Genomic DNA, 20,964 nt, shown 5'->3' on the forward strand with positions numbered 1-20,964 from the left:
AGGGCAAAAGGAAACAATCTCAACCACCAACATTAAGGGGGGGGGAATTTATTTAGTGGACAGCATTAAATGACCAATAAAACTGCATTCATAAAACACTTTCAATCTACATTATACTCCTGAAGGAGAATCTCCACCACTGTAATCCAGCCTGGACACTGAGGTCCAGCTCACTTCTGGCGGAAGCGAGATTACAGGGAATCAAGCAGAGGACCTTCTTGGTGGTGGCACCCGCTCCCTTCAGATGTCAAGGAGATAAAAGAACTACACAATTTTTAGAAAAAATTTCCTTCCAGTAGCACCTTAAAGACCAACTAAGTTAGTTCTTGGTATGAGCTTTCGTGTGCATGCACACTTCTTCAGATACACTGAAACAGAAGTTACCAGACCCTTCTATATAGTGAGAAGGTGCAATAGGTCTTACAGGAAAAAGCAAGGGGTGAGAAGGTGAAAAATGGCTTTGTCATGTATAATGAGATAAGAATCCAATGTCTTTGTTCAGAGCCGGTCTCTCCATGTATGTGGCAGCAAAGTTGGCACCTGGATTTATTGCAGGCTCTGGTGCCAGTGTCCGTGTTAGGTCTGTTTGTAGTATTATTGTATTATTTCCTAACCCACAATAATACTACAAACAGACCTAACACGGACACATCACATTACTGGCCCCAACAACATCACACATACCATCTCGGGACTATTTAATTGCTCATCGTCTAACATTGTGTATGCCATCAAATGCCAACAGTGTCCTTCAGCTCTCTATATTGGACAAACAGGCCAGACCTTACACCAAAGAATAAACAGACATAAATCGGACATCAGGAATCACAAGACAGAGAAACCAGTAGGAGAACACTTCAATCTCCCAGGACATTCTATACAAGATCTCAAAGTAGCTGTTTTACTACAAAGGAATTTCAGAAATAGACTGGAAAGAGAAGCTGCTGAATTGCAACTTATCACCAAACTTAAAACCACGGAGAGACCGGGTCTGAACAAAGACATTGGATTCTTATCTCATTATACATGACAAAGCCATTTTTCACCTTCTCACCCCTTGCTTTTTCCTGTAAGACGTATTGCAGTCGTTAAGAGTCGTCAACAGGCTCATCACAGCTATCTGCCAATCACCCACTCCCACCACCCTTCTGAGTAATACCCCTCACCACCTTCTCACTATATAGAAGGGTCTGGTGACTTCTGTTTCAGTGTATCTGAAGAAGTGTGCATGCACACGAAAGCTCATACCAAGAACTAACTTAGTTGGTCTTTAAGGTGCTACTGGAAGGAAAAAAAATTTTGTTTTGACTATGGCAGACCAACACGGCTACCTATCTGTAACTGTAACAATTTTTAGAAGACATCTGAAGGCAGTGCTGTATAGGGAAGTTTGTAATGTTTTATTGTGTTTCTGTATATGCTGGAAGCCACCTAGAGCAGGTGGCAACCCAGTGAGATGAGTGGGTTGCAAGTAATAAAGTTGTTGTTGTTGTTATTTTATATAGGTGCCTATATTGGGGAAGCTTTTAATGTTTGATGCATTACTGTATTTTAATATTTTGTTGGAAGCCACCCAGAGTGGCTGGGGAAGCCCAGCCAGATGGGCAGGGTATAAATAATAAATTATTATTATTATTCAACCAGGCATTTTAAATGTGATTGTGCAAAGGCAGGAGGGGGGTTATCAGTCTGTTCTATTTTTATTATGTATTTATTATGTATTTTGTATTTTATTATGCATTTTGTAATTTTACATGAACTGCCCTGTGCTCTTCAGGTGAAGGACTGTATACATCAATAGGACTGTAAAAAATAAATCAATGAATAATAAGAAAACGGACAAATCTTCCAAACGCAGCCCTAGGCGCACCTGCCTTCTCCTCTGACTCGACAGGACTGAGGGGAAGAGGCGGGGAGCCACTTTGGTTCATTCCCGCGAGATTTCCCAGCTCTCGCGTGGCGCGGCGGCTTCTCGGCCTGCTCTCGGAAGGAAATCTCGCGAGGCGTCGCCCGGGTCCTAAGCAGCCGCGTCGCCGCTGTCGTCAAGCGGGCAATGGGGAGCGGGGCGGCGACGGGCGCCTGTGCCGGCGAGGGGCCCCCTTGAGCCCCGGCGAGTCCAGCCCGCGTCCTTCGCGAGATGGAGGCGAAGCGGAAAGAGCCGCGGAAGGCGCTGAGGATCAAAGTCATCTCCATGGGCAACGCGGAGGTGGGCAAGGTAAGAGGGAGGAGGGGGCGGGGCGGGAGTCGCCTTATTGGCTCGCGGGGCGGGGAGTGACAGGGCGCGCAACCAGTCAGTCGCCCCCCCCGTCGTTATGGCAGTTGGGCGTTAGCGTGGGATGGGGCGCTGATTCTTTGGCCAAGCGCAAAGGCTTCTGGGAGGGCAGGAGCAATCCTTATCTGTAGAGTTATATTTGCATATATGTATATTGCAGGCATCCCCAAACTCGGTCCTCCAGATGTTTTGGGACTACAACTCCCATCATCCCTAGCTAACAGGACCAGTGGTCAGGGATGATGGGAACTGTAGTCCGAAAACATCTGGAGGGCCGAGTTTGGGGGTGCCTGGTATATTGTGTGTGTGTGTGTATACACACATACATACAGTGGTACCTCAGTTTACATACGCTTCAGGTTACAGACTCCGCTAACCCAGAAATAGTGCTTCAGGTTAAGAACTTTGCTTCAGGATGAGAACAGAAATCGTGCAGCGGCAGCGCAGCCGCCGCAGCAGCAGGCCCCATTAGCTAAAGTGGTGCTTCAGGTTAAGAACGGTTTCAGGTTAAGATGCAACAACAGCAGCAAGAATACTCATCGCAAAGTATTGGAAGACACAAGATTTACCCACTCTGGAAGAGTGGCAGATGAAGGTGATGGACTACATGGAATTGGCGGAAATGACTGGCAGAATCCGAGACCAGGGAGAAGAGTTGGTGGAAGAAGATTGGAAGAAATTTAAAGACTATCTGCAGAAATATTGTAAAATTAATGAATGTTAAAATGATGTTGGATTGAAAATAAGTGGCATTAGCAACAAAGTTAACAAGAATATGCAAAAATGGATTGATAATATAGGAAAATATATAATAATATGTTAAGATTTAGAGTTAAGATAAATGAAAGAGGGCAAGGATTTGCTGATTTGATTATGTAAATGGGATTATGTAAAGGGGAGGTGTGAGGAGGTCAACGAAACAAGCAAATGAGTTCAAAGATACTTAAAAATGGATTTCTTTTTAATTTTTCTTTTTATCTTGTAATCTTTATTTCTTAATTTTTGCATTTTTCTTATTCTTATTTTTTTCTTTCTTACATGCTTCTTTTTATTTCATTCTGTAAACTTTTGTTTTTTGTAAAATCTCAATAAATATTTTTTTTTTAAAAAAAGAACAGTTTCAGGTTAAGTTCTTAACCCAAGGTACCACTATGTGTGTGTGTGTGTATACATGCAAATATAACTCAAATATACACATAAATATATATATATGGTAATGTTTATATTGTTACAGAAAAATCTAGGTGTGCAGGTACTCAATCACCCAGCTGGTCGGGCAGAGCCCGCGGGTCCCTGCGGAATAAAGGAAGGAGTCCAGCCACCAACCAAAACAAATAGCTATAGACCAAAGTTTATTGCGCAACAGGTTCAAAGAGGAATTTTGAACCCCGAGGATGGGGTGACAAGGACTTTTAAAAGTTTCTATCTTATCACAGCATACAGTTCATTAAGTATCATCACTGCATCATTGGTACATCAGAAAAGGGGAGGGTTATTGTTGTTGTTTAGTCGTTTAGTCGTGTCCGACTCTTCGTGACCCCATGGACCAGAGCACGCCAGGGTTATATGTGATTAAAATAGGAGGAAGGTGTTGGGGCAACAGGCTGATACTCTGGGGTTGCTGCGCTCATCTCGCTTTATTGGCCGAGGGAGCCGGCGTACAGCTTCCGGGTCATGTGGCCAGCATGACTAAGCCACTTCTGGCAAACCAGAGCAGCGCACGGAAACACCGTTTACCTTCCTTCTGGAGCGGTACCTATTTATCTACTTGCACTTTGAAGCACTTACTACAAAGGGACAATAGAACTTTGGTTTGCATAGTCTGCCACCTGGGCAAGTCCGGAGGAGTGCCTTTGCCCAGCGATTGACACCCATGAGTACCTTCCTGTGAGTACGTGACCTCCCGCTTGAGGGATTATGGTGGGGACCGAGTGGTTTCCAAGTCCTTGGCCAATGAAGCAAATTGGCGGTGGAATGAAGGAAACTGGCAAAGGAGTTGATTTTATAGGATTTTTAAAGCTAGGTAACTTCCCGAGCAGTCAAGTCGAAAGGATACATTTATGCATAATATTTGTAACATTTAACAACTTTAAAGATGTGCGCCCCCCCCCCCGTAATTTCCGTAACAATATGCTGACTCCGAGGGACTCGACGCAGCATAACGTTCTGATTACCGCCCACGCCCACAGTAACCCTTCGAGGTAGGTTAGGTGAGAGGGGTGTGTGGAGGACCCGTTTCCCTCTTTGCTATTTGTGCCGGACCCTCACCATTTTATCCAAGCAGGACACACACATCGTTATCTTTTCTCATTTCATTTGAAAATAGTTACAGGGCCACCCAATCACCTTTTGAGTTGGTTTTGGTTGAGTGCCACTGGGGAAGGGGAATCCATTGGATTTCATCCACAAACAGTAGAAGTATAATAGGTCACCCATTTTCCCTCTACAAACACTGACATTTAACGAGTTTGGGAAGTTTTGCTTCCATTGTTGTTGATAATTTCAGGGGCAGACCCCTGTTTCTTGTTTTTCTTTTGCCTATTAAGTTAATATAGAGTGATTGCAGCATGTTTAAACAGTAATAACTTGGGAACTTATCCTCTCAGTTTTTTGGAAGATGTAAATTGTAGGCATTTTAAAATAGAAAACATATATTCTAAACCATATCTATGCACAGACTTTTTGCCTGCTCAGCCTCTTTGCTCTTCCCTTTGGAAGCTTATAATTAACCACAGTTTACCAGTTCAGATGAAATAGGAAACTATGGTTAATTAGGAGCTTCTTGGTTTAATCAAAGTGTTGTTGTTTCAACTGCCCCCCCCTTTTTTTTTGCTTTTTAAGTTGAAAACAAAATTTAAAATAGCTTATATTGAATCAAATTTGCCAGTCATGCACATACACATACAGATAAGTGTTTTAAAAAGACGTGCTTTGCACTTAACCTGGCGAAATACAGAATACAGTGGGTTGAATAGACAGCTCAGCCAATTGCATAACAATCTCCATTCTTTTGCATTTTAGAGCTGCATTATAAAGCGATACTGTGAGAAGAGGTTTGTGCCCAAGTACCTTGCAACAATTGGCATCGATTATGGTGTCACCAAGTGAGTAGCCTGCTTTCACAATAGAGAACACTTGACACAGCAGCTCCTGAAACTAAGAGCCAAGGCATTGTGTGTGTGAAACAGAAAGAGGGGAAATCATGCTTTGATTTTTCACTTACTTCAATCATTCAACATTTTGTTGCTATGATATTAATGGAAATTGCTACTTGGGAACTACAGGTGTTTGTGGCCATCTCATTTTGTGCTATATTTTGCATACAAGTGGGGCACATCCCAGTGGAGCAGATTTTACATCTCTAATGAATCCTTTAAATGTAAAGGGACCCCTGACCATTAGGTCCAGTCGCGGCCGACTCTGGGGTTGCGGTGCTCATCTCGCTTTATTGGCTGAGGGAGCCGGTGTACAGCTTCCGGGTCATGTGGCCAGCATGACTAAGCCGCTTCTGGCGAACCAAAGCAGCGCACGGAAACGCCGTTTACCTTCCCGCCGGAGCGGTACCTATTTATCTACTTGCACTTTGACATGCTTTCAAACTGCTAGGTTGGCAGGAGCAGGGACCGAGCAACAGGAGCTCATCCCGTCGCGGGGATTCGAACCGCTGACCTTCTGATCGGCAAGTCCTAGGCTCTGTGGTTTAACCCACAGCGCCACCCACGTCCCTTGGGTCAAAATGGTCATCGCCTGTATGTAATCTGGATGCCTGTGGGTCGCCCTTCACTGCTCTTTTATCCAGTTACAATTTTTCTTTGCAGATTAGCCCAGAAGCTTTTTACTGAGCCCTAAATGATCACACCAAAATTCATCTGTGCTCAGCAGTCGTGTTGCGATTCTTGCCTAATACCCGTGTCATAGAAAAGTTGAACTTGGTCTGAGAAAGAAGGGTCTCTGAAGTGTGTGCACTTGCACCTTATGGCTGTGTTCCTCTTTCTTTCAGAGTGCAGGTTCGGGATCGGGAAATCAAAGTGAATATTTTTGACATGGCTGGACACCCCTTCTTCTATGAGGTAAGCGAGGTGGCAGCTTTCTGGCCATTAGTTTAGGACAGAAATCCATAGACTTCTGGTCCTGGGAAGCTAAATCGCTCCATGGTTAAAAATGTGACCCATTTCATACCCTCACATGAGCTGGAGGGCTTTGACTAATTTGCATTTAACATTTATAGATTGTCTGGGCATTTTGGCTTACGGTCATTGTAACTGTAGGATATCTATTTTAAATCTTAGTAAGTATACAAGAACTGAAAAGTAACGAATTTGTACGTGGCCTGTCCTGATGCAGTTAATCTGCTAAGATTGCTGGTCAATCCAGCAGCAGCGCTTTTCTGCCCGCACAGATGATGTCAGATCAGTTGAAAAGTGGCACACATATAAAGGGAAACTGATCCAGACATTCCAAGCCATTCTCTTTCCTGTAGCACCCTCTTGGTCCCAAATATCCAGTTGTTTCTTTCTGTGCTCTGTTAGGTACGCAATGAGTTTTACAAGGACACGCAGGGCGTAATCCTGGTGTACGATGTTGGGCTGAAGGAGTCATTTGATGCCCTCGACTCATGGCTCGCGGAGATGAAGCAGGAACTTGGACCACATGGAAACATGGAGAATATTGTCTTTGTAGTTTGTGCCAACAAGGTAACCATTCCCAAGAGGAGGCTAAGGTGTAGAAAATCTTGCTTGTAACCCTGGGCTCTTGCAGAGGCAGAGGCCGCCCCCACTCACAGATCAGAGAACAGTATGTAGTTTGAAGACTTTACCAGTGTGAATGACTGGATTTTAAAAAGGTTGGGTAAAGTCATGGAGGCTAGGTCAGTAGCTGTGAGCCAGGATCATTCTTCCCCCCACCCACTTGTGTTACAGGTTGATTGTACCAAGCACCGTTCTGTGGACGAAAGTGAGGGGCGGCTGTGGGCAGAGAGCAGAGGCTTCCTTTATTTTGAGACTTCTGCTCAGACTGGAGAAGGAATCAACGAGATGTTCCAGGTAAAACCAACTATGTCAAACAGAGAAGCCCTCATCCAGCCCTTTTCCTTGGCTCCCAGTGCTCTGTAAGGTTTCCAATAAATGCAACATATGAAATAAATATCATTTTGTAAAAGAATTACTGTATTTTTCGCTCCATTGGACGTAGTTTTTCCCCTCTAAAACTTGCGTGCCATAGCCGCACGCAACCCCTCCGGCAGGGAGAAGCTGCACAGCGCTATGGCTTCTTTAGCCCCGCGCAGCTTCTCCCAGGAAGGAGAAGTTGCGTGGGGCTAAAGAGGAAGCCAAAGCAGCCAGCGGGATGGATCCCCGCTGGCTGCCTTGGCTTGTTCCATAGCCGCGCGCAACCCCTCCGGTAGGGAGAGGCTGCACGCGGCTATGGCTTCTTTAGCTCTGCGCAGCCTCTCCCGGCAGGGAGAGGTTGCGTGGGGCTAAAGAGGAAGCCAAAGTAGCGAGCCGCTCGCTGCCTTGGCTTGTGCCATAGGCAGGGAGAGGTTGTGGGCAGCCTGTACGCTACTCTTTGGGGCTGGGGGGGGGAAAAGATTTTTTTTATTGATTTCCCCGTCTAAAAACTAGGTGCGCCCTATGGTCCAGTGTGCCCTATGGTGCGAAAAATACGGTATGTCAAGAGAGTTACCCTTGAAGGTGAAGTTGCATACCCCAAACAATTTGTTTGGCTTATTCCTGCATTGCAGGTAAAGGTAAAAGTAAAGGTACCCCTGCCCGTACGGGCCAGTCTTGACAGACTCTGGGGTTGTGCGCCCATCTCACTCAAGAGGCCAGGGGCCAGCGCTGTCCGGAGACACTTCCGGGTCACGTGGCCAGCGTGACATCGCTGTTCTGGCGAGCCAGAGCCGCACACGGAAACGCCGTTTACCTTCCCGCTGGTAAGCGGTCCCTATTTATCTACTTGCACCCGGAGGTGCTTTCGAACTGCTAGGTTGGCAGGTGCTGGGACCGAGCAGGGGGTTGGGCTAAATGACCCTCAGGGTCCCTTCCAGCTCCACGTTTCTCTGAGTCTGATCACAATGCACCTGCTGAGCACATCACCACTTTTTCATTTTTAGAGCTGCTTCTGCAATTTTCCTTCTTGGGGGATTCACACCCTACACACCCACTTTCCTTCTCTCAAATATATTTTCCTCAAATGCAGGGAATGACTTAATTGCTTGAATTCCATTTTGTTGCCATCTGTTTTTAATGACTTTCAAATGAGCAGCCCTTCACTTTTAAATAAATAAAACAATAGGAGCTAGTAGTACGAGAGACTGGCCCTGCTGACTGTGGGAGGCCTTGTGGATTTGGGGTCAAGAGAGACAAGGAACAGTGGTATGGCAGATTATAGGTGAAGACAAGCCCTTTTGACTGTGGGGTGGCTAAGTGGCCATTGATGTGGGGGAACTGAAAACCCCAAAGAATGGTCTGAAGGTCACTGCAACTCCCAGAAAGCCACGCAGTGGCTGTTCTGACACCTTCAGATGAAAAAGGAACTGGCTGAGGAAGAGGCAGCAGTGGAGATGGCAGGTGGTAGGTTTAAGAGTCTTGGTCTTCCCCACAAAATCTATATCTGTTCTCCCTTTCTCAGATTTCTCAATATGAGGTAGCAGAAGGACCTGAGGTTTGGTCCCTTTAATGAAATAGGGATTGTCGAGCTACAGGCACATATAAAACTTTGCTACCTGTTCCTTCTGTGTGCTTGTAGACTTTCTACTCTGCCATCGTTGATTTGTGCGACAATGGGGGAAAGCGGCCCATGGCCAGCATGAGCGTCAGTTTCACCAAGGAGCAAGCGGACACCATCCGAAGAATCCGCAGCAGCAAGGACAGCTGGGACATGCTGGGTGTCAAGCCAGGGGCCACCAGGTAATGGAGGCAATCCCTGCTGGTGTAAAAATAATAAATTTTATTTATACCCCACCCTCCCCTCCCCAGCCAAGACTGGGCTCAGGGCAGCTAACACCAGATATAAAAACAATTGATTAAAATACAACTTAAAAACAAGATTAAAATACAACATTAAGATGCAGCCTCATTTCAGTAGAAACTCAAATCAAAAACTTTTTAGGGATGAAAACGTCAAATCTTCATCCAGACCTGTCCTACGTGGGCCAGAAAAAAGCCAGGGAAGTCCCCAAATAGGAGTTCCATCACAGAAGGAGAAAGAAAAAAAGAAAGAGGGGGAGGGGATCAAGTTGATTCCAAGCCAAAGGCCAGGCGGAACAACTCTGTCTTACAGGCCCTGCGGCAAGAAATCGGATCCTGCAGGGCCCTGGTTTCATGAGACAGAGCGTTCCACCAGGCTGAAGCCAGTGTTGAAAAGGCCCTGGCCCTGGCTGAGGCTAATCTGACTTCCTTAGGGCCCAGGACCTCTAGGGTGTTGCTATTTATGGACCTTAAGGTCCTCCGCGGGGCATACCAGGAGAGGTGGTCCCATAAGTACGAGGGTCCTAGGCTGGGAAGGGCTTTAAAGGTCAAGACCAGCACCTTGAACCTGATCCTGTACTCCACCGGGAGCCAGTGCAGCTGGAAAAAAGCACTGGTGAATATGCTCCCATGGCAGGGACCCCGTGAGGAGCCTCGCTGCAGCATTCTGCACCCGCTGGAGTTTCTGTAGAAGCCAGCAAGGGAGAATTTGGCAGACAGAGAATGGGAAGGGGCCCTTGGGCAAAGCTATAACTTTGGGAGCTTATTATGTTTGTGCTTGTGGTGGCCTCTCTTAATGGATGCCTGTCTTGCCCTCCAGGGATGAGGTGAACAAGGCCTATCGGAAGCTGGCGGTGCTGCTCCACCCGGATAAGTGCATGGCTCCTGGCAGCGAGGACGCCTTCAAAGCTGTGGTCAATGCACGGACTGCCTTGCTTAAAAACATCAAGTGAGAAAGGGAGGAAGCAGCTTCTCCCGAGGACAACTGATCCCTTTTGAGAGGGCTGCCCTTCTCCAGTCCAAATGAGAGACCTCAAGCGTTGCCTTTGAGCAAGGATGGTAGGAGCAAGAACCAGAGGGAACCACTACAGACAGTTTCCCCTTGTGCCCCCTAACCATCCAGAACTGTGTCCTGCACTGTTGCAACCAGCTCGTCCATCTGTGGTGGATTGCCAAATCCATCTGAATGCATCCGTAGCTGTACTTTCCTCTGGCTTTTGATTGAGTTGACTCTAAAAAATATTTAGTCTTTGTTTAAAGAGCTGCTCCTCTGTACTTTGTTATCCCAAACTTGGTGCTTTTAAGTCCAGCCTTTTCTCCTCCTCACCCTATGCCTGTCAATGTGTCCTGTTCCTTTCGAATGGTCCTCAATAAGTGAGCTATGGTTCCCTGCCCTCCCTTTCCCATGGTCACAGCTGTATAAGGTGGTAACCTCACATAGCATCTAGCCACACAGACCGGAGCACAGGGAGGAGTGGCTTAGGAGGTGAGCTGCCCCATCTATGCTATCTAGAACACCTCAAAAACTTAACTGGAAGTGGAGGAGCAAAGAGGGTGGAGATAGGATCCTCCCCTTTTGCTCGTGGCCTCTTTTCATTTCCCTTCTTCCAGTCTCCTAAGGCAGTGGGTTTGTCTGGCAGGGAAGATTAACTGGAAAATGTGCTTGTGATGGACAGGGGATAGCAGGATTCATTCTGAGGCTCTGTGGTTTCCGTCTTTTGCATCCCTTTGCCTGACTGCTCATAAAGTGACATTTGCACCTACAGCTGTCACAAGGCCACTTTGCAGAAAATTATCCAGGGAGTACCAAAATGTTCCAACTGGAAAAGACTCTGAGATTCCCTCTCTACAGCTCTGCTTCCTGGAGTGTCAACCATTGAGAAAAGGAAGTTTTCACATGGATTACCTTTGGGTCAGAGTTGGAGATGAGCGAGAACTGCAGGACTGTACCGCTTGGCATTTCTTGCCTGCCTTCAGTGCAACCTGTTTAGCTTTTGATCAGATAAGGGAGGGGGAGATTTGCACACACACCCCCAGCCAAAAATGATGCCCTCCCCTGCAGTGTTTGTATAGGTATATATTGATTCACATGTGCACTTTAAGCCTTGGGCAATGGTTTTAAGCTTGCAGACTTGTATGAACCCCACAGTAGTTCCTTCCCCTCCAGTTGCCCGTGAAGCTCAGTCTTAACCACCATTGTAAATGCCTTGTGATATAAATTCCCTGTGAACTTAAGGTTTTGCTGTATACCCTTGCGATTGCACTTTCCTGACTTTGATTTCTGCCTGTGGCGTTGCATAACTGAGATCTGCCTTCATTCCCCCTGCTATTTTGTTCTCCTGCTGAGCTTTTGACCTTGTGAACTCCCATCTCCAGGGCAGGCTTTTCTACATGTGGAAGGTACCGCAAGCCCTCCTGGCTCCCTCAGCAGTTGGTGCGGTCCCCGACAGAGATTGCTGTGCAAACCAGAGCAGGCTTGGCACCACAGGAAGCTGTCTTGTACTTCTCAGTGTTGGCCACATTCAGTAGCAGCTGCTCTCCAGGGTTTCAGACAAGGGGCATTCCCTTCATTAGCTAGAAATGCCACGGATTGGACCTGTGATCCTTCTACATGCCAAACAAGTGTTCTGCCAAGAGCTATGTCCCTTCCCCTCATCAGTCTGCTGTAAGTGCAGGGCTGCCCCACAGAAAAAGGGTACCTTTGTATTTTAGGAGACTGTAGATCTATACTGGCTACTGTTTTATTTCTACTTCAGGTCTGGCTATTGGGGCAGCCCAGCAGGCATGAAACTAAACCAGGGTGGAGGTGGGGAAAATCCAACGTAATCTTTCCTAATGTGAATTATACATTTTTTTCCTCCTTTCTAATGCATATTTTTTTACCCCTTTGGTTTCATTCTTGCATCATCACCCCCCCACTTCTTTTTGGGTGCAGAGCCTTTACGTTTTCGTTTCACAAGGCTGTTGAAGCTGCAAGCAGCTGTCCCATCACAAGGAAAGGCTTTGTCGGGAGGTCTTGCCCTGTAACGAAACTGTTCTGCTAAGACAGCAAAATGCCACCCCATCAGAACCAGAGTGCAACATGAAGAGATCGGAGCACCCAGTATTGCCACTGTGATTTATCTGGGTCAGATCCTGTCCCCGAGAATGGGTAGCAGCTTCCTGTAATTTTGATGTGATCCTGGCATGCTAAGTGGGGCATACGGGAGGTACCCATTATTTTTGGGGTGCTTGTATGGCTCAGCTTTGCATGGTCTCTGTTGAATCCGCACTTGCGCAGCCTCTTTGGATGAGCAGGGAAATGGAATAAGCCTGGGACATGGAGCAGATGTGTGCTCCCTCTTTGCATCTGCCCAAGAACCTTGTGACCAATTTCTCTGTAAAATTCCCTCCCAGTGCAGGCTTTTCTTCTGAAAGTGGAAAAAGATAAATGCAGGGTGACTTAAACTCCCAAGCCATAAAGGCAGGGACCCCTTTCAAAGCATTTTCTGCTTTTCAAAAACAGTTTCTACTCTCCACCCACCCCATTCTCAGCCTGCCTTGTGTGATAAATGGATTTGAATGCACTGTATTTATTTGGTATTTACTTACACTCAACCTCTCTCACCATACATCTGAAGGTGTAGATCAGCTTACTGTGAGCTGACTGAAGATGTTGGAACGCCAGACACCTGCATGTTCTTGCATAGAAAGCGTTTCTTCTTTTGAAGTTTATGTATTATTTTTTTACAAAATTAAATTGGATTTAAAACACACTTACTTGATGCTTTTGTTATCAAACATGTGCATTACTGCCTTTTTGAGACCCTTGTATACTTCTCTAGGATGATGGAAGAAGGGGTACAAAAGCAGCTTGATTGGGGTTTGGTGAAGTTCTGTTGAGCCAGTCCAGTTCGGTAAATTGGTCTGGTTGGATTTAGACATTAGACATTTGCAGATTCAACCCCTACGTCAGCTCTAATTCATGAGTGGCTCTCTTGCTGGGCACGACAGCTTTATTCGTGTGACTCTTCTTTACCTGCGAGTGCTGCCCCCAATTTTACTTGTACTAAGTTTCAGTTAATAAGGCTCAAGGATGTGGACAAGATGCTTGGTTCTTTCAGGGCAACCGCTTGCACACTGGACCCTTGCCCGTCTTGGCTGATAAAAACTAGCAGGAAGGAGACAGCTGGCTGGGCCAGGGAGGTGATTAATGCCTCCTTGCGAGAGGGGGTGGTCCCTGACTGCTTGAAAGAGGCAGTGGTAAAACCACTCTTAAGAAACCCACCTGGACTGAGAAAACGTAACTACTGGCCAGTTGACAAATCTCCCCTTCTCCCCGTGTATCTGAAGAAGTGTGCATGCACACGAAAGCTCATACCAAGAACTGACTTAGTTGGTCTTTAAGGTGCTACTGGAAGGATTTTTTTTGTTTTGACTATGGCAGACCAACACGGCTACCTATCTGTAACTCCCCTTCTTGGGAAAGGTTCTTGAGTGGTCACGGACCAGATCCAGGCACTCTTGGAGGAAACTGATTTTCTAAATCCATTTTGATCAGAGTTTAGGCCCTGGTTTGGTGCAAAAACTGTCTTGTTCAACCTGTATGATGGCCTCAGCCAGGAGAGAGACGGGGGTCCATGTATAGCCATTTATAGCCTAACTTCTGTTTTCTAAGCTTTGGTAATCGCTGGTAGATTACTGCAATGTGTTATACGTAGGGCTGCCTCTGAAGATGCTTCAGTTGTTGCAGAATTTGGTGGCCAGGTTGCTCACTGGGTTTATTATTATTATTATTATTATTATTATTAATTTATTTATTTATTTATTATTTATATTCTTCCCATCTGGCTGGGTTTCCCCAGCTACTCTGGGCGGCTTCCCACAAAATATTAAAGTACAATAGTCCTTCAGATATTAGAAGCTTCCCTAAACAGGGCTGCCTTCAGATATCTCCTAAAAGTCTGGTAGTTGTTTTTTCCTTTGACATCTGGTGGGAGGGCGTTCCATAGGGTGAGCGCCACTAGACCGTTTGAGCATATGACATTGATTTCAGCCCGACTACATTGGCTGCCAGTTAGTTTCTGGGCCCAATTCAAAGGGCTGCTTTTGACCTATAAAGCCTAATTCGGCTCAGGACTGCATTACCACCTCTCATATGAAGCAGCCTGGATCCTGCGATTACCCTCTGATCCACTTCTTCATGTGCCTCTTCCCAAAGAGTGGCAGCATGAGAACGGGCCTTTTCTGCTGTGGCTCCCTTGCTTGTGCAACGCTTTCCCCAGAGAGGCTGGCCTGGCTCCTTCATTACATATATCTTTATGCGCCAGGCAAAAACTTTCCTCTTTAACTCGGCCTTTGGCTGATTAACATTCTGTGGCCTTTTAATAATAATAATAATAATAATAATAATAATAATAATAATAATAATAATATCTTTATTGTCATTGCCCCCTCTCGGGGACCACGAAATTACTTGGCTGCTATTATTATTATTATTATTATTATTATTATTATTATTATTATTTTAAAAACCATGTTTGTGGGAGGGAGTTATTGGCTTGTTTTAGTTTTATTTTGTATTCATTGTTATTGCTTTGTATTTTTATGTTGTGAACTGCCCTGTGATCTTTGGATGAAGGACAGTATACAAATTATTCTTCTTCAGGTCAAGCCTAAGCTCCCCCCATCAGAAAAAGAGGGATAAACCCTGACTTGATAGATTAGCCCCAATGTGACTGGGGAACATGTTTCTCCATTGTTCTTGCACCCCTTTATTTCCCATTCTGTAGCTCGGTCTTTGAGCATTGACTTTGCACGCACAACGTTCAATCTCTGCTATCTCCTGGTAGGACTGGGAAAGACTTCTGCCACAAACACACCAAACTGTTGCCACAAGTCAGTGTGGGCCATACCGACCAAGATGGACCAGAATAAGGCAACTTCATGTGCTCTGTGTAACACAGACACCTGGGAAACAGCACAGCCAGTGATGCAACAGGACCCATGTCCCTCTTGCCTTGCTGGTCGCCCTCTCTGCTGGGACACCAAAGCTTTTCTTGTAATGGGCATTTCTGTTAAGTCTTGCTGGAGGAGCTACCTGAGTTTTACTTCAATGACCACTGGGTGACACTATAGGCCCATGCATAAAGTAGAGCTCTTAAAAAGTGTATTCTGAGTATATTAAAAAGGTAAAGGGACCCCTAGCCGTTAGGTCCAGTCGTGGATGACTCTGGGGTTGCGGCGCTCTTCTCGCTTTATTGGCCGAGGGAGCCGGCGTACAGCTTCCGGGTCATGCGGCCAGCATGACTAAGCCGCTTCTGGCGAAACCAGAGCAGCGAACGGAAACGTTTACCTTCCCGCCAGAGCAGTACCTATTTATCTACTTGCACTTTGACGTGCTTTCAAACTGCTAGGTTGGCAGGAGCTGGGACTGAGAAATGGGAGCTCACTCCATTGTGGGGATTCGAACCGCTGACCTTCCGATCGGCAAGCCCAAGAAGCTCTGTGGTTTAGACCATCTTGGCTCCTGCATTGCTCTTCTGTTGACGTAAATAAAGGCGATTTCCTCCAACAACCACTTCCCATCAGTAGCCCTCTGCATAGAGGACCTTAAGACATTGTCTTCTACTGAATCAGGCAAAGGATGCTCCTGCCTCCCTTCGTAGACTTATCTAATCCACTGGACTTCTCTTTTTGCAAAATTCAAAGGGAGGTTTGCAGAGTTCTGTTGTAAGATGCAGTTGGAATAGGCTGTGGAGCGAGCACCTCTTCCGAAGCCAAATTCTTCCCCTCGTCTCTACTCCAGCGATACTTGCAGGGGGCAAATAGGTGACAGAGTTGGGCTGAGGTTAGAACTTAAAGAAAAGGCTATTGTGCAGGAGTCTGAATTGGGCTTGGAGAATATACAGCATAGGTCTGTTTCCTTGTCAGTATTCCCATTGCTGACAGAGACCCTTTTTCTACCCAGTGCTCTCCCCATTCAGTGGCAATATTAGGCTATGTTCATGCTATACCAGGGGTCAGCAAGGTTTATCTTGCCTGGGCCGGATCGGTCCCATGGAAATCCCTCCATGGGCTGCATTGCTCACGCGCCTGCGATTTTCAACACCTGTGCAGAAACGCTTCCGTGGCACCGAAAATAACGAAGCGAGTCCCCATGCTGAACTGCGCTCAGTTCGGGGGCAGCTAGTGGGCTGGTCAAATGACCTCCGCAGGCCGGTCCCGAACCATGGGTCTTAGGTTGCTGACCCCTGCACTATACCTTTAAAACAACAACAACAACAATAATACCTTTATTGTCCCCTGCACTATACCTTTAAAACACACTCAAAGCACAAAAGCCTTTGACTGTGTCGACCATGGCAAACTATGGCAAGCTCTTAAAGAAATGGGAGTGCCTGATCACCTCATCTGTCTCCTGAGAAATCTCTATGTGGGACAAGAAGCTACAGTTAGAACTGGATATGGAACAACGGATTGGTTCAAAATTGGGAAAGGAGTACGACAAGGCTGTATATTGTCTCCCTGCTTATTTAACTTATATGCAGAATTCATCATGCGAAAGGCTGGGCTGGATGAATCCCTAGCCGGAATTAAGATTGCCGGAAGAAATATCAACAACCTCAGATATGCAGATGACACAACCTTGATGGCAGAAAGTGAGGAGGAATTAAAGAACCTTTTATTGAGGGTGAAAGAGGAGAGCACAAAATATGGTCTGAAGCTCAACATCAAAAAAACGAAGATCATGGCCACTGGTCCCATCACCTCCTGGCAAATAGAAGGAGAAGAAATGGAGGCAGTGAGAGATTTTACTTTCTTGGGCTCCATGATTACTGCAGATGGTGACAGCAGCCACGAAATTAAGAGACGCCTGCTTCTTGGGAGGAAAGCAATGACAAACCTAGACAGCATCTTAAAAAGTAGAGACATCACCTTGCCAACAAAGGTCCGTATAGTAAAAGCTATGGTTTTCCCAGTAGTGATGTATGGAAGTGAGAGCTGGACCATAAAGAAGGCTGATCGCCGAAGAATTGATGCTTTTGAATTATGGTGCTGGAGGAGACTCTTGAGAGTCCCATGGACTGCAAGAAGAACAAACCGATCCATTCTTAAGGAAATCAGCCCTGAGTGCTCACTGGAAGGACAGATCGTGAAGCTGAGGCTCCAATACTTTGGCCACCTCATGAGAAGAGAAGACTCCCTGGAAAAGACCCTGATGTTGGGAAAGATGGAGGGCACAAGGAGAAGGGGGCGACAAAGGACGAGATGGTTGGATAGTGTCTTCGAAGCTACAAACATGAGTCTGACCAAACTGCGGGAGGCAGTGGAAGACAGAAGTGCCTGGCGTGCTCTGGTCCATGGGGTCACGAAGAGTCGGACACGACTAAACGACTAAACAACAACAACAACAACAACAAAGCACATTTCCACCCTCAAAGAATTCTGGGCGCTGTAGTTTATCCCTCACAGAGAAAGAGGAGTTACTATTTTATTGCCCACCCTTTGCCCCGAGGTCCCAGTGTGGGTTAAGTGTTACAAAAATTTTAAATACAACACTTTCGATTCCCAGCCACCCTTTGTTGTTTAGTTGTTTAGTCGCGTCCGCCTCTTCGTGACCCGCGGGACCAGAGCACGCCAGGCACTCCTGTCTTCCACCGCCTCCCACAGTTTAGTCAAACTCATGCTGGTAGCTTCGAGAACACTGTCCCACCATTTGGTCCTCCGTCGTCCCCTTCTCCTTCTGCCCTCCATCTTTCCAACATGAGGGTCTTTTCCAGGGAGTCTTCTCTTCTCATGAGGTGGCCAAAGGATTGGAGCCTCAGCTTCAGGATCTGTCCTTCCAGTGAGCACTCAGGGGTGATTTCCTTAAGAATGGATAGGTTTGATCTTCTTGCACTCCATGGGACTCTCAAGAGTCTCCTCCAGCACCATAATTCAAAAGCATCAAAGGATATTTTAGACTTGGAAAAGGTTCAAAAAGGGGCAGCTGAAATTATCAAGGGGAGCGGAATGATTCTCCTATGAACAAATGTTGCAATTACAGGTAGGTAGCTGTGTTGGTCTGCCATAGTCGAAACAAAACAAAATAAATAAAATAAAATAAAATAAAATAATTCCTTCCAGTAGCAACTTAGAGACCAACCAAGTTAGTTATTGAGTAAGAAGCAACAGAACAGAAGTGTATAAACTTGGCGAAGCATGGAGAAAGCGGGGTTCAGAAAAGTTTTCTTCCCTCTTTGATAACACTAGGGCTGGATCTACGCAGATATTAAAAAACGCTATGAACAAGCCATGGAAAAACCCACTAAAAAATAGATACACAATTTGCATTGAGCTCTACAGCGCCATCTGGTGTCACTTTTTTATAACGTTATAATTGCAGCTGCGTAGCTGAGTCCCCAACTAGTAGACATTCAACGAAGCTGAACACTGGAAGATTTAGGATAGATAAAAGAAAGTACTTCTTCATGTAATGTAGTTAAACCTTGGAACTCACTTCCACAGGAGGCAGTGATGCATAGCTGTCAACCGTCTCTTATTTGGCGAGAAACTCCCTTATCCCAGCGCCGTGTCCTGCTGCTGTCCCTTATTGATGATGTCCCTTAAATTTCCCAGGTTTCAAAGGAAGCAGCTCCTCTGCCGGCCAGGGAGGAGGGAGGCTCCAACTGTGTTGCTTGGCTGCGTTGCTCACCCAATAAGGAGTCTGAGAACGACTGGGGGGGGTGGAGCTTGCATGCCTTGTGCCGATCAAATCAGCTGTGTTGCCTGGGCACTCGCCTTTGCTCAGCGCTTCCCAGCGGAGAGGTGACGGTGGTTTTCCTTGCTGCATCCCCTTTGCCGGGGTTGCTGCGCTGTGGGAACCACCGCTTGAGGCTTCGTTTGGCTGGCTGGGCTTTCTGCCTTTGGCTTGGAGGGGCTCAGAAGTTGAACATACCTGTGCCCCTTGGAAAATCCCTTATTTTGGCTGCTGATCCCTTATTTTCGAGGCTGCTGGTCCCTTATTTTCAAATCTGTAAGTTGACAGCTATGCAGTGATGGCAACCATCCATGAATGGAGTTAAAGGCTAACCAACATGGTGATGATCTGCTGTCACAATCCCCTGGTGGGCCACTAGGTGCATAGGAGTTTTATTTTATTTAAACACATTCCTTTCTTTCTTCCCCTTATACCTGTAACTGCCTTGCACATCCCGCCTCTATTATTTCTTTCAAACCCCTCCTCAAAGCCACCTTTTCCGCAAAGTGCTTGGCCTAATAAATGCCCTCTTGTACCTAATCCTAAACCCTGGTGTGGAGAGACAGCCCCACTTTTATTCTGGATATGTGAGGAAAACCAGCTTTTATTTACCATGGCTTATTCACCTTCCAACCACTGCCACCAAATGTCTGCGCTCTACTGCTTTGCCAACACCTTTCGCTGTATCCCAATCGCTGCAGTGATTTAAATGTGGTATAAAACCAGCCAGACACACTTTATAAGGTAATAAAAATAGCAAGATGCTCTTTGTTTATTATTAGCTGTAAAGGTAAAATAAGGTAAATATTATACTTAAATGTGTTACCGTCACCTTAAGGTTTCATCTTTACTTTTAAAGGGGGACTGTTATTTTAAATGGCATTGAGAAATAAGCTGATTTTGTAAAGCGCTAACCTCGTTTAATTTATATGTTAATTACCCTTATTCCTCTTTCCCCAGTTAGAAAATTCCCAGCAACCCTTAACCAAGAATAGTGCCCAGAATATTTGATGGAAACAATGTGCTTTAAAGGCATAGTGTGTACACAACAGTGTGATGCAGCCGCAAAAAATGTGAATTCTATTCTAGGCTGCATCAACACAAGTGTGTCCAGATCAAGGGAAGTACAGTGGTACCTCGGGTTACAGACGCTTCAGGTTACAGACGCTTCAGGTTACAGACTCCGCTAACCCAGAAATAGTACCTCGGGTTAAGAACTTTGCTTCAGGATGAGAACAGAAATCGTGTGGCGGCGGCAGCGGGAGGCCCCATTAGCTAAAGTGGTGCTTCAGGTTAAGAACAGTTACAGGTTAAGAACAGACCTCCAGAACAAATTAAGTACTTAACCCAAGGTACCACTGTAATAGTACCACTCTATTCTGCCTTGGTCAGACCACACCTGGAATACTGTGTCCAGTTCTGGGCACCACAATTTAAGAAGGATATTGACAAGCCTTAGGAGGAACGGTTGAAGGAGCTGGGTATGTTTAGCCTGGAAAAGAGGAGACTGAGAGGAGATAGGATAGCCATTTTCAAATTCCTCAAGGGCTGTCACATGGAAGATGGAGCAAGCTTGTTTTCTCCTGCTGTGGAGGGTAGGACTTGAACCAAACTTGTAAGAAAGGAGATTCAGACTAAACTTCAGGAAGAACTTTCTGTCAGTGAGAGCTGTTCAGCAGTGGAACAGACACCCACAATAGATGGTGGTCTCTCCTTCATCGTAGATTTATAAGCAGAGGTTGAATGGCCATCTGTCATGGATGCTTTAGCTGAGATTTCTGCATCGCAGGGGGTTGGTCTGGATGACCCATGGGGTCCCTTCCAATGGTACAGTTCTATTATTCTGCCCCAGTGTTGACTGACAACAGCTTCCTTGGGTTTCAGGCAGTTTCTTTTCAGTCACATAAATGTTTTCTGGGTACCATCCACTTGTCACACCCAGTACATTTTATATCCTCGTTTTAAACTGGAGTGAAATTGCAACATGAAAACCTGCAAAAACAAAG

At 46.0% G+C, this 20,964-nt stretch overlaps 1 protein-coding gene across 1 annotated transcript; it reads left to right on the forward strand.

The window, feature by feature from the left end:
* The first annotated feature begins 1,989 nt into the window (after positions 1 to 1,989).
* Positions 1,990 to 12,992, forward strand: DNAJC27 (DnaJ heat shock protein family (Hsp40) member C27). Its single transcript, XM_083733785.1, has 7 exons — positions 1,990 to 2,215; positions 5,294 to 5,376; positions 6,273 to 6,342; positions 6,802 to 6,966; positions 7,192 to 7,314; positions 9,017 to 9,177; positions 10,058 to 12,992. Exons 1-7 carry the CDS (start codon positions 2,138 to 2,140, stop codon positions 10,188 to 10,190), a joined length of 813 nt encoding a protein of 270 aa, XP_083589911.1. The 5' UTR covers positions 1,990 to 2,137; the 3' UTR covers positions 10,191 to 12,992.
* Positions 12,993 to 20,964: the final 7,972 nt, after the last annotated feature.

The sequence above is a fragment of the Podarcis gaigeae genome (assembly GCF_964106915.1).
Source record: "Podarcis gaigeae genome assembly, chromosome: 3".
In the NCBI taxonomy this organism is placed as follows: domain Eukaryota; kingdom Metazoa; phylum Chordata; class Lepidosauria; order Squamata; family Lacertidae; genus Podarcis; species Podarcis gaigeae.

Coding starts and splice junctions, on each gene's coding strand:
- DNAJC27 (XM_083733785.1), top strand. CDS start 2,138: ATGGAGGCGAAGCGGAAAGAGCCGCGGAAGGCGCTGAGGATCAAAGTC. Junction 2,216..5,293: donor GCAACGCGGAGGTGGGCAAG/GTAAGAGGGAGG, acceptor TTTGCATTTTAG/AGCTGCATTATAAAGCGATA. Junction 9,178..10,057: donor GTCAAGCCAGGGGCCACCAG/GTAATGGAGGCA, acceptor CTTGCCCTCCAG/GGATGAGGTGAACAAGGCCT.